The sequence below is a fragment of the Bos taurus genome, chromosome 1 (assembly GCF_002263795.3).
Source record: "Bos taurus isolate L1 Dominette 01449 registration number 42190680 breed Hereford chromosome 1, ARS-UCD2.0, whole genome shotgun sequence".
NCBI lineage: Eukaryota > Metazoa > Chordata > Mammalia > Artiodactyla > Bovidae > Bos > Bos taurus.
Window position 1 is genome coordinate 83,843,666 of NC_037328.1, and position 13,026 is coordinate 83,856,691.

Genomic DNA, 13,026 nt, shown 5'->3' on the forward strand with positions numbered 1-13,026 from the left:
TAATTGCATCAGGTCATAAAATAAGGGGTAAGTTTTTTTTCCTTTTCCATTTGACTTTTGTGGCAAATTTAAAAAATGGATTTGTTCTTCCTGTAAAAATGCCATCATATTATCATTGCCATTAAGCCATCTTATTCTGAAGATAGACCAATGAGGACTATAACATCGAAAGAAAGTATCTGAAGGAATGGCTTGCAGTAAACATGTGTGCCATACTCCCCAATTATTAAAGTTTTGGCCTCTACACTGTCTAATTCAGATCATATCTTATGTGTTCCTGTTTGTAAAACCTACTCTCTTTCCACCTCTGCAGGGATATATCATTCCAATGGATTTTATCTGGCTGAAGCATCTAATTCCAGATGTTCTGCGGAATAACAAGGAGTTTCTCTTTGGGAACATTAGAGAACTTTACGAATTTCACAGCAGGTATATAATGATTCAAATTATCAGAGAAAACGGAAAATAAGAGAAGAATGGAAATCAGTTCAGTTCAGTTCAGTCTCTCAGTCATGTCTGACTTTTTGTGACCCCATGGACTGTAGCACACCAGGCTTCCCTGTCCCTCACCAGCTCCTGGAGCTTGCTCAAACTCATGTCCATTGAGTTGGTGATGCCATCCAACCACCTTATCCTCTGTTGTCCCCTTTTCTTCCTGCCTTCAACTTTCCCAGCATCAGGGTCTTTTCCAATGAGTCAGTTCTTTGCATCAAGTGGCCAAAGTATTGGAGTTCCAGCTTTTCATATTAAAAAGCAGAGACATCACTTTGCTGCCAAAGGTCCATCTAGTCAAAGCTATGATTTTTCCAATAGTCATGTATGTATGAGTGCTGAAGAATTGATGCTTTTGAACTGTGGTGTTGGAGAAGACTCTTGAGAGTCCCTTGGACTGCAAGGAGATCAAACGAGTCAGTCCTAAAGGAAATCAGTCCTGAATACTCATTGGTGCTAAAGCTGAAACTCAGCTTCAGTGGATTGGATTGGGGTGGGATGAGATGAGAAGGTCCCCAAGGAAGAAGGGAAAAGACATTAATGGAGCATGTACTAGAGTCAGGCATCGATGTTGTATTCATTTGTGAGTTCTTTTCCTTATTCATCTATTCACACATCAGCATTTGTTGAGCACCTGTTCTGTGTCAGGCACTGTGTTCCGCATTAGGAGTACAAAGTTGACTAAGACACAAATCCACTTACCTATTATCATAGGGGGGTGCTGGGAACCAGGGTGTTAGAAAATGCTAACCAGTCAAACAACTGTCCTTTTAGCCCATAGCTCCTGTCCTTTTAGCCCAATTGTCCTTTTAGCCCAAGGTGTTGGGTTCTAAAAAATGAGAAAAGGAGGGGACTTTGGAAATCACGTTCCAACTCTTTCATTTTACAGATGACAAAACCACATCTTGTGCTTACTACTTTACCCATTCTAATGGCTCCAGGCTCTCACATCTACTTGACAGGAAGGAAGAGACTGCTTGGTGAATGGAATCACAGTTGTTTCTTAACCCATCTCTTTGTCTATTGGTCAGACACAAAGCTGAAATAAAAATACTATTTCTGTTTCTTTTGCTGGAGAAGTTATACAGCTTCTTTGAACCTCAGGTTTCACACTTATGAAACCCTGTTTTGCAAGGTTTGGTGGAGGATTAAATCAGATACTATTTGCAAAGCACTTAGCTTATGCCTGACTTATAGTCAGCTTTCAATGATAGTAGTAGTAGTAACAGCAGCAACAGTGGTTCTTGTTAATGTCACTATCATGCAGCAGAGATCATCAGTGTATCCAATCTGTCTGGTGCTTAGAATTACCCGAACAGGTATGAGTGGTTTCACAGAATCCTATTAATGGCACAGAATATATATTTTTTTCTTCCAAATCAGCATGTTGAAGATGAGTCAAAAGCGGTAAAGCCTGGAAAACAATATTTTTCTATGCATTTCTTAAGGCATTATGTGATTTTACTTCAAAAAAAAGTTTTGTTAATCCCATATATATAAAAATCAAAACAATATTATACTTTTCTTTCCCTAGGACTTTTCTAAAAGAATTGGAAAAATGCACCGAAAACCCTGAACTTCTGGCACGTTGCTTTCTCAAGAGAGTAAGTCTATGCCCCTAATAAGTCAAAATAACCTTGTGATTAAATAGTGTATTTTCTATATAAATGACAAGGGCAAATGGAAACACAAATGGTCTAAAAACTTGTATGTGCCCTTTGAATGCAAACTGGGAGATCTTTGCAGGACTTCACCCAGCGTGAACTGAGTTCACCCTGCTGGGTGGGAAGGACTGCAAGCCTGGTTTCCTGCAAAGCCTCCTGAAATGGAAGACTGGCCCCCCTGATCCCTGAGGTAGATAATCCTCCTCTGAATGACTAAGCTAACTGTTGTCAACTAAAAAAGAGATACACAAAGTGCGAGTGTGAGTTAAGTTCTATTTGGGGCAAAATGAGGACTGCAGTCCAGGAGGCAGTTCTGAGAAACTGCTCCAAAGTGGTAGCTGGGGAAGGTCAATATAGAAGATTTTGGTGAAACGAGAGTTCAGTGCCATCATGCACTTATTTTACAAAAAGTTTTCTGCTAGTCATGAGGAGCTGATGTCACTGTGAAGGGATTTAGAAGATGCAAGGATTGGGAATTATAAGATAGGTTCCTGAAAATATCTAACTATCTAAAGACGTGTTCCACCAGCTTCCCTGGAGCACAGAGTGCTTCACTCTTCACAACAGCTGCAGTAGCACAGGATTCAGTCTCCATAGAGGGAGGTGACAAATGACCTTGGCAAGTGCCAATTTGTGGTTGACATTGTCTTAGGACAAGAGTCAAACAGCAGGCTTAAATTCTTCGCTAAAGTTGTATTAACACTCTCAAAAGAACTGCGAAACTGAAACTCTCAGAAAATATTTCTTCCACTTTATTTTCTACGGTATCAAGTACAGTGCAGTGCTCAGTTGTGTCTGACTCTTTGCAACCCATGGACTGCCAGGCTCCTCTATCCATGGAATTTTTCAAGAAAGAATACTGGGGCGGGTTGCCATTTCTTTCTCCAGGGAATCTTCCCCACCCAGGGACTGACCCCAGATCTCCTGTGTCTTTCTGCATTGCAGGCAGATTCTTTACTGCTGAGCCACTGGGAAACCTGATCCAGATGCCCTCTACTTTCTAAGTCTTTCGCATTTCTTCTCTCTCTCCCAATCAACGCTTCTTTTCATTCTCTTGCTCTTTTTTTTTTAATGAGCCTGAGACAATAAATTAAACAACTTAAACATTTTTCAGCAGCTCAAAGTAGGACTGATAAGTCTAACAGCAGTATTTGTGATAAACTGAAAGCAAGGAAATGAAGATTCCCCAGGTTTCAAGCTATTAGACACAGTGGAGAAATAGTCTTCAACCCTCAGAGCTTTAACCAACCTAGAAGATCCCTTCCATAGCCCTACCTGGGTTTTCCATCACAGCCTTATCATAGGTTTTTCATCCTGAACCAGAATTAAAGATACATAAAAACTATTTTGGAGGAGATGATGAGATGGCAGCGCAGTAGGTGGCCACAGAGTATATCTCTCTCTGAGCTTGCATCAGGAATACATCTTCAGATGCAGAGGATCTCACAGAGCACCAGCTGAGAGCTGTCTGGAGTCCCTGACCACCAGAAGGGAATACATAGATTGACACAAAACTTGGTAGAATGAAGGAAGGAAGGGAAAAAACAGAAAGAGAGTGAGTAGGACTGGACCTGAACCCATGGGGTGGAGGGACTGAAGCAGGGGTGAAACCCCCGCATTGGAGGAATAGTTTGGGACAAAGGGAAGGCATTTGAGGCTGTTGGAGGATGAAGCAGCTGATCTGTGAAGGTCTGAATGGAGTGAGAACCACACAAACAATCTGTACTGCAGCCCTATGTACCCCAGACAGGGACACAGGTCTTCCAGAATGCACAGTGGCTGGGTAGGGACTGGAGAGCAATCCCAGGACAAGGATTGCTATTGACTGTGGGAGACATCCTGAGGGGATGTGAGGGAGGAGATAGAAGAATGTCCTTGGAGGAAAGCTGGGCAGCTCTGGAGGCAGGGTGATACTGCTGAGTCAAGTGCAGGGAGTAGGACCATCACTGTAGCCTCTCTCTCCCCCCACATACTGATGCTAGCAGCTGATGGAGAAAGACCCCAGAGATAGTGGCCCTTTGAGTGCCTGACACACTGAGCAATAGAGAGGGACCCCAGCCAGGAGGGCCCTTTGAGTGCTTGCTGCACCAAGCACCATAGAAGGACCAGCCAAGGAAGCCCTTTGACCACCAGCTGCCAGAGGCTAGAAAAAGGCTCTAATAGCCTTTTTATATCCTTATATCCTGCACCTGTGGCTGCTGGCTTCCCTATACATCTGGCGCATCCAGGTTTCTTGGGATCCAAGCATCTGTGCCACCTCCACACCTAGTCCTCACTAGGGTAGAGCTGCCAGAGGCTAGGAAAAAAAAAAAACAAACCCTAATACTGTGAAAATCTCATGTACCCATGGCCACCGGCTCCCTTGCACACCTGGCACTGCCAGGTTCCCCACAATGCAGCCAGCTGAGCCACCTCCATACCTGGTCCTCACTGGGGCGGAGTTGCCAGAAGCTAGAAAAAGTCCTAATAGAGCCATATCTCCTGCACCAGCTCCCCCGCATACCTGGTGTTTCCAGGGTCTCTGATCCAAGCAATCACGCCACCTCCATACCCAGTCTTCACTGGGGCAGACCCAAGTCCTCCAGGGCAGCCTCAGGAGCAAACTCCAGTGGATGACCCATATGCAGAGGTGAAGATAAAACCACAGTTGAGCTCCAGGGGCAGAGTGGCTAAGGAAGACCATTGAAAACCTTTCCACCAGCTGTACAAGTTGCGGACTAAATCCACACGATCAACTAGGTAAACTCTGAGTCTTGTTGTTTAGTTGATAAGTCATGTCCAATTCTTTGTGACCCCATGGACTATAGCCCACCAGACTCCTCTGTCCATGGAATTTCCCAGGCAGGAATACTGAGTGGGTAGCCATTTCCTCCTCCATGGGATATTGTTGACCCAGGGATCGAACCCACGTCTCCTGCATTGGCAGGCAGATTCCTTACCACTGAGCCACCAGGGAAGTCCTATGGAATATATAAAAGGACAATGAGTGTTCACACAAAAGAAGAAGCCCTAGCTCTGGCCACTGTGGACTTTGGAGGAAAGCACACACAGGTATAGGGCTAGATTAGAGTCTGTACTGTCCCCACAACAGATCCAGAGAACAGCTGAGTTTTGGAAGAACTCCTAGGGAGGTGGAGGTGGAATTGCCACTCTATATACATTTTCCTCCTTTCCTTTTCACCCTTTCACCTTTCAGCCTTTTTTCTTTTCTTTTTCATATTATTTCATGTTCTTTTTTAAAATTATCCCTTAAATTTTTATTTTTCATAACCTACTTTTTCCATTTTTAAAATGTTTTAATTTTAAATAAATTTATTTTTACCCCAGTCTTGATTGCATTCTTCTTCTTTTATTCCTTTTTTATCCTTTTTTTCTATGTTTTCTCTCTTCTTTTCCCTTTGTAAGTGTGTGAGTTTCTTTGGGTGTTCTTGGCTATTGAGAGTTGGTTTCACCTTGGCTATTGAGTTGGGGTTTTATCTTCTGTGTTATGAGGCCTGTGAAATCTTGGTGCCACAGTAAGGGATCAGGCCTGAACTCCTGAAGTGGGAGACCTGAGTACAGGACTTTGGACCACCAAAGAGAACTCCCAATCCCATAGGACATTAATTGACAAGAGCTCTCCCAAAGGCCTCCATCTCAACACTAAGACCAAGCCTCACCCAAAGGCCAGAAAGCTCCAGTGCCAGACACCTCATGCCAAATCACTAGCAAAAAGAAACACAGCCCTGCCCATTAGCAGAAAGGCTGCCCAAAGCTATTCCAAGCCCATAGACACCCCAAAACACACTGCTGGACTCAGCAGTACCCCTCAGAGAGACAAGATCCAGTTCCATCCACCAGAACACAGGCATAAGTCCTCCCAAAAAGGAAACCTTTACAAAACACTGGTCCAACCTCATTCACAGGAGGCAGACTCCACAGTTAAGAGGAACTACAATCCTCCAGCCTGCAGAAAGGAGAACCCAAACACAGTGAATTAAACAAAATGAAAATACAGAGAAAAATGCAGCAGATGAAGGAATATGGTAAAAAAACAAAACCCGTAAGACCAAACAAATGAAGAGTAAATAAGCAGTCTACTTGAAAAAGAATTCAGAGTAATGATAGTAAAGACAATCCAAAATCTTGGAAACAAAATGGAGGCACAGATAAATAGACTGGAGGCATGGATAGAGAAGATATGAGAAATACTTAATCAAGACCTAGAAGAATTAAAGAATAGACAATCGTCAATAAACAACACAATAATTGAGATTAAAAATACACTAGAAGGAACCAATAGCAAACTATCTGAGGCAGAAAAACAGACAGGTGAGCTGGGAGATAGAATAGTGGAAATAACTGAAGCAGAGCAGAATAAAGAAAAAAGAATAAAAAGAAATAAGGACAGTCTCAGCAACCACTGTGACAACATTAAGTGTACCAACATTAGAATTATAGGGGCCCTAGAAGAAGACAGCAAAAAGAAATGGTATGAGAAAATATTTGAGGAGATTATAGGTTTAGGGCAGGAGGAGAAGGGGGCAACAGAAGATGAGATGGTTGGATGGCATCACCGACTCAATAGATATGAGTCTGGGAAAACTCCAGGATATAGTGAAGAATAGGGAAGCCTGGCATGCTGCAAACCCATGGGGTTGCAAAGAGCAGGACACGACTTAGCAACTGAAAAACAACAATAGTCAAGGACTTCCCTAACATGGGAAAGGAAATAGCTACCCAAATCCAGGAATCTCAGAGAGTCCTATATAGGATGAGATGGTTGGATGGCATCACTGACTTGATGGACATGAGTCTGGGTGAACTCTGGGAGTTGGTGATGGACAGGGAGGCCTGGCGTGCTGCGATTCATGGTGTCACAAAGAGTTGGACACGACTGAGCGACTGAACTGAACTGAAAGAGACAAAAGACCTGTATGCATAAAACTGTAAGACACTGATGAAAGAAATCAAAGACAACACAAACAGATGGATAGATATATCATGTTCCTGAACTGGAAGAATCAATATTGTGAAAATGACTATACTGCCCAAAGCAATCTTTTGGGTAGTATAAAATTGGGTCATGCAAAAAATTGAACTAGATTCAGTGCAATCCCTATCAAATTACCAATGGTATTTTTCACAGAACTAGAACAAACAATTTCACAATTTGTATGGAAACACAAAAGACCCTGAATAGCCAAGGCAATCTTGAGAAAGAAGAATGGAACTGGAGGGATCAACCTGCCTGACTTTAGACTACACTACAAAGCTACAGTCATCAAGGCAGTATGGTACTGGCACAAAAACAGAAATATAGACCAATGGAACATAATAGAAAGCCCAGATATAAATCCATGCACCTACGGGCACTTTATTTTTTTACAAAGGAGGCAAGAATATACAATGAAGAAAAGACAGTCTCATCAGTAAGTGGTTCTGGGGAAACTGGACAGCTTTGTGTTAAAGAATGAAATCAGAATGCTCCCTAACACCATACACAAAAATAAACTCAAAATGGATTAAAGACCTAGGTATAAGACCAGAATAAAAGGTTTAGAGCTAAACATGTTTAGAGGTAAACATAGGCAGAACATTCTGACATAAATCACAGTAAGATCCTCTGTGTCCCACCTCCTAGAGTAATGGAAATAAAAACAAAAATTAACAAATGGAATCTGTTTAAACTTAAAAGATTTTGCACAGCAAAGGAAACTATAAACCAAGTGAAAAAGATAATCCTCAGAATGGGAGAAAATAACAGCAACTGAAACAACTGACATGCAGAAAAACAAACAACACAATCAAAAGTGGGCAGAAGACCTGAACAAATATTTTTCCAAAGAAGACATACCAATGGCTAATAAACACATAAAAAGATGCTCAACCTTGCTCATTAGAGAAATGCAAATCAAAACTACAATGAGTATCACCTCACACTTGTCAGAATTGCCCATCATCAAAAAATCTACAAACACTAAATGCTAGAGAGGGTGTGGGGGAAAAGGGAACCTTCTTGCACTCTTGGTGGGAATACAAATTGATCCAGCCACTTTGAGAACAGTGTGGAGATTCCTTAAAAAACTAGTAATGAAACCTCCATATGACCCAACAATCCCACTACTGGACATATACCCTGAGGAAACCATAATTAAAAAGGACACATGTTCCCCAATGTTCACTGCAGCACTATTTACGACAGCTAAGATATGGAAGAAAACTAGATGTCCATTGACAGATGAATGGATAAAGAAATTTTGGTACATATACACAATGGAATATTACTCACACATAAAAAGGAATGCATTTGACACAGTTCTAATAAGGTAGATGAACCTAGAGCCTGTTATACAGAGTGAAGTAAGTCAGAAAGAGAAAGACAAATATCATATGTTAATGCATATATATGGACTCTAGAAAGATGGTACTGATGAACGTATCTGCAGGGAAGCATGGAGACATAGACATAGAGGACAGACTTGTGGATTCAGGTGGGAAAGGAGAGGTTGGGATGAACTAAGAGGGTAGCATTGAAACATATACATCATCATATGTAAAATCAGATAGCCACTGCAAATTTGCTGTATGTCTCAGGGAGCTCAAATCTGGTGCTCTGTGACAACCTAGACGGGTGGGATGGGGTGAGATGTGGGAAGGAGGTTCAAGAGGCAGGGGTCATAAGTATATCTATGCCTGCTTCATGTTGCTGTATGGCAGAAACCAATATGATATTATAAAGCAATTACCCTCCAATTAAAAATAAATAAAATTTAAAAACTATTTTGTATTCAATCTGATTAATTTCCTTTTTGAATTACTTTTATAGCATTGCTATAGTGTTTTATACCATTTTACAACTTTACACTAATCAAACCACTAATGTGAAATCTAGTTTCAGAATTTAGTAATATTTCATAATTGCTTATATCATTATTGCAAAGATTTATTGAAATTATTGAATGAGAAAAGGACCAAATTCCTGTGGGAAACAAATGGATATTATCAAATAAAAATTGTCCAAATTTTAGGAAATGGTTGGGAAATTGTTAACTGGACATCTTTTCTTAGAAGAATTTCTCTCCTAAAGTTTTACAAAGCTTTTCATACCCAGACCACAAACCTGCATATAATTCTATATGATTTATGATATTGGAGACAAAATACCAGTAGTAAATTCTTATCAAGTACAAAGCTATTACTCTGGGACAAATGAAGTAATTAAAAACTACACCACCCTTATGGCAGAAAGTGAAGAGGAACTCAAAAGCCTCTTGATGAAAGTGAAAGTGGAGAGTGAAAAAGTTGGCTTAAAGCTCAACATTCAGAAAACAAAGATCATGGCATCTGGTCCCACCACTTCATGGGAAATAGATAGGGAAACAGTGGAAACAGTGTCAGACTTTATTTTTTTGGGCTCCAAAATCACTACAGATGGTGACTGCAGCCATGAAATTAAAAGACGCTTACTCCTTGGAAGGAAAGTTATGACCAACTTAGATAGCATATTCAAAAGCAGAGACATTACTTTGCCAACAAAGGTTCGTCTAGTCAAGGCTATGGTTTTTCCTGTGGTCATGTATGGATGTGAGAGTTGGACTGTGAAGAAGGCTGAGTGCCGAAGAATTGATGCTTTTGAACTGTGGTGTTGGAGAAGACTCTTGAGATTCCCTTGGACTACAAGGAGATCCAACCAGTCCATTCTAAAGGAGATCAGTCCTGGGTGTTCTTTGGAGGGAATGATGCTAGAGCTGAAACTCCAGTACTTTGGTCACCTCATGCGAAGAGTTGACTCATTGGAAAAGACTCTGATGCTGGGAGGGATTGGGGGCAGGAGGAGAAGGGGACAACAGAGGATGAGATGGCTGGATGGCATCACCGACTCGATGGACATGAGTTTGAGTGAACTCCGGGAGATGGTGATGGACAAGGAGGCCTGGCGTGCTGTGATTCATGGGGTCGCAAAGAGTCAGACACGACTGAGCGACTGAACTGAACTGAACAGATGAGAAACTGAAGTGAAGGAAGGTTAAGTAACTGACCTCAGACCAAATAAGCAAATAGCTTTGTTTGTAACTAACAAAGCTGAGAACTGAACCTGAGCAACGGTCTTCCCAATTCCTAAGCAATTACATCTCCCTGTATGAATATGAGTTTTGGGGTAGCAATTTTTTAGCCTCCTGATTTATTCTATAAGGAAGTAAGGGAATCAGGCACTTTTGTATGCTGCTGGTTAGTTCCCATGTTTTTGCTAAAGAATTTTGAACTGAAGAGCAAATTTAGGTCAGTAGTGTATTTCAGTGCTGCAAGGCATGTAATGTTCTGTGATACTCAAAGTACAGACACAGAAGCAAAAAGTGAAGGCTTTAGGAGCACAGGTATCAGCTCAGCATCCACCAAGAGAACACAGAAATCCACAAGGAAGTGGCCACATGGTCATCTCTGCCGGAGCAGTCCAGGCTCTGTGGCAAGCACAGCTGCCATGGACTGGGTTCTCCTGATGGAGAGGATGACGCTGGTAAACTGACTCTACAGGCTTGGGTATGCTTTATACCTTGGATATTGGCAAATGTGTGCCCACCTCTCATGGCCTTTGATACAATAAGAATATAGTTCACACAGCACTTGGAATCCCTCTTGATCTCTAGCTATGAGATAGCGGTGTAGCTTTTCATGTCTTGGAAGACCTGTGCTGCAGGTTGAAGGTGATGTCCGAGGCAGGGATTGCCCAGACCACTTAGTTTGTGTTCAAACTTCCACTGCCATATTTTCCTTCTGGGATGTTTCTATCTTTTGGTTATTTCTTAGATTTATTTGCAGGGTTGGCATCATGATGACTGTAAAGTTGGTGCTGGTGGTAAAGAACGCGCTTGCCAATGCAGAAGACATAAAAGACATGGGTTCAATCCCTGGGTCAGGAAGATCCCCTGGAGTAGGGCATGGCAACCTACTCCAGCATTCTTGCCTGGAGAATAACATGGGGGACAGAGGAGCCTGGTGGGCTACAGTCCATAGGATTGCAAAGAGTTGGACATGACAGAAGTGACTTAGCATGCACACATGGGAAGAAAGGAGGGGCCATCAGCCACCAGCACATTTTTGTCCATTTTATTACTCACTGCAAAACCATTTGGGGGAGATATTTATCTGGGTTCCCAGATAAAGAGAAGAGGAGAAAGGATAAAGAGAAAATCCAACTCCTGTTCATGAATTTAGTTATTTATTGGCCAGAGTCCTAGAGCTTCTCTCACAGTACTCCATTCATATCTGTGTTGTTTATAGCCCTCTGTTTACCTCCTTGTCACACACTCACTCCAGCATAAGGTTATTTGTTGTGCCTCCCTAGTTCCTTACACATTGAAAATACCCAGGCCTATTGAGTGAATGAATAAACCATGTCATTATACCTTTTATGGAAAAATGCTAACTGGTTAACTTGTTCTAACTTTTTCTCACCTAGAAAGAAGATCTTCAAATATATTTTAAATACCATAAGAACCTGCCCCGAGCCAGGGCAATCTGGCAAGAATGTCAAGACTGCACCTACTTTGGGGTAACACTGCATTTCTAAGGTCTCCCACAAACTCTTTTCCTGGGACACTGTTCATAGGCACCCAATTTTTAAAGAAATCTAAAAGTATGAACTAGGAAGAGGAATTTGGCATTGGGATTTATGTTTATTAAAGTCTTTCCTATTTTGAAATTACACACTGAAAGTTTCAATGCTGCCCTGGGTCTCTATGGGACAACCTGTAAGGAACAGCTGTAGCCTGGTGAGAAAATGGAGTGCTCTTCTAGGATAGTTTTTTTGTTGTTGTTGTTTGTCTGTTTTAGGATAGGTTTTAAAAATGGAATTAAGTCACACTTGGGGGAATCACTGCGATGATATCAATAAGCCTATCATGTACCCTTAAATAGATTCCCACACCCCCAAGCCCCAACCTGAAGACAGGCTGCCTCCTTTTCAGAAGGCTGCCCCATTGTCTCCCTCCTTATGGACTTACTTTCTAAAAGAAATGAATAGGCATATATGTATACATATAACTGATTGACTTCATTGTACAGCAGAAACTAACACAACATTGTGAAGCAATTATACTCCAATAAAAAGTTATAAAACAAGAAAACAAAATAAAGTGAGTTCTTGAGAGAACAAAACAACGTAAAAGAACAAGCAACACAAAAAGAAATAAACAGCCTGGCATCCCTACTTGCCTTTAAAAATACTAGCCGAGCCTGTCCCCTTTCCTCTGTCTCTCATTTTACAGTCTGTAGCTAAGTGAGTGAACAGCCAAAACAGTACAGAACTGGTCGACCCCGCTGCCCTGTCCTGTCCGTGAAGAAGCCACTTCCCTTGTATTTAAATGCTGCTGCTTCTGTTCTCTCTGTGTTGTTTTGTTTCATGTTGTTTCTGTTTGGCTTTTCAAGGTATGCCAGCGTCAACTGGGTCACAGTCTCCCTCTTTTTAAGTGTCTGAGAGAGCCAAGTCAGAGACTTATAAAGTACCAGATGCTGTTGAAGGTAAGTTGATGAGACAGTACTTCCTATGCTGGGAGAAGAGATATAGGTATGATGGTGCACTTTACCTTACACACATAGAATTGTAACTTCAACTTCCAAGGGTGAAGCTAGGACTATATTTCAGGCTTTTTCTGTCCCCAGGTCTAAATCAGCTTCTTCAATGAGGAGTAAGACCAAGGAATCATAGGGACATGGAAGCCTAGCTAGTCCAATGTGTAGCCAGCACAGGGATCTCTAAGGAGAGCCCAACTCATTGTAGCAGGGGTCCTGGGGAGGAAAGCGGGGGAGGACAAGGCCACTACATGCTTGCAGCTTAGAGAATGGGGAGGCAGACAGGCCACTACTCTTGGTAAGATGTTTACAGGTAAGA

The 13,026-nt window shown here is 41.8% G+C and overlaps 1 protein-coding gene across 4 annotated transcripts in view; it reads left to right on the forward strand.

The window, feature by feature from the left end:
* Positions 1–13,026, forward strand: part of MCF2L2 (MCF.2 cell line derived transforming sequence-like 2) — a 259,746-nt gene that overhangs the window by 191,055 nt on the left and 55,665 nt on the right. For all 4 annotated transcript variants that reach the window (XM_005201629.5, XM_005201631.5, XM_005201630.5 and 1 more), the window contains 4 exons: positions 314–429; positions 2,027–2,096; positions 11,596–11,688; positions 12,564–12,656. In XM_005201629.5, the coding sequence (XP_005201686.2) occupies positions 314–429; positions 2,027–2,096; positions 11,596–11,688; positions 12,564–12,656 (372 nt within the window). The remainder of the gene's footprint in view (positions 1–313; positions 430–2,026; positions 2,097–11,595; positions 11,689–12,563; positions 12,657–13,026) is intronic.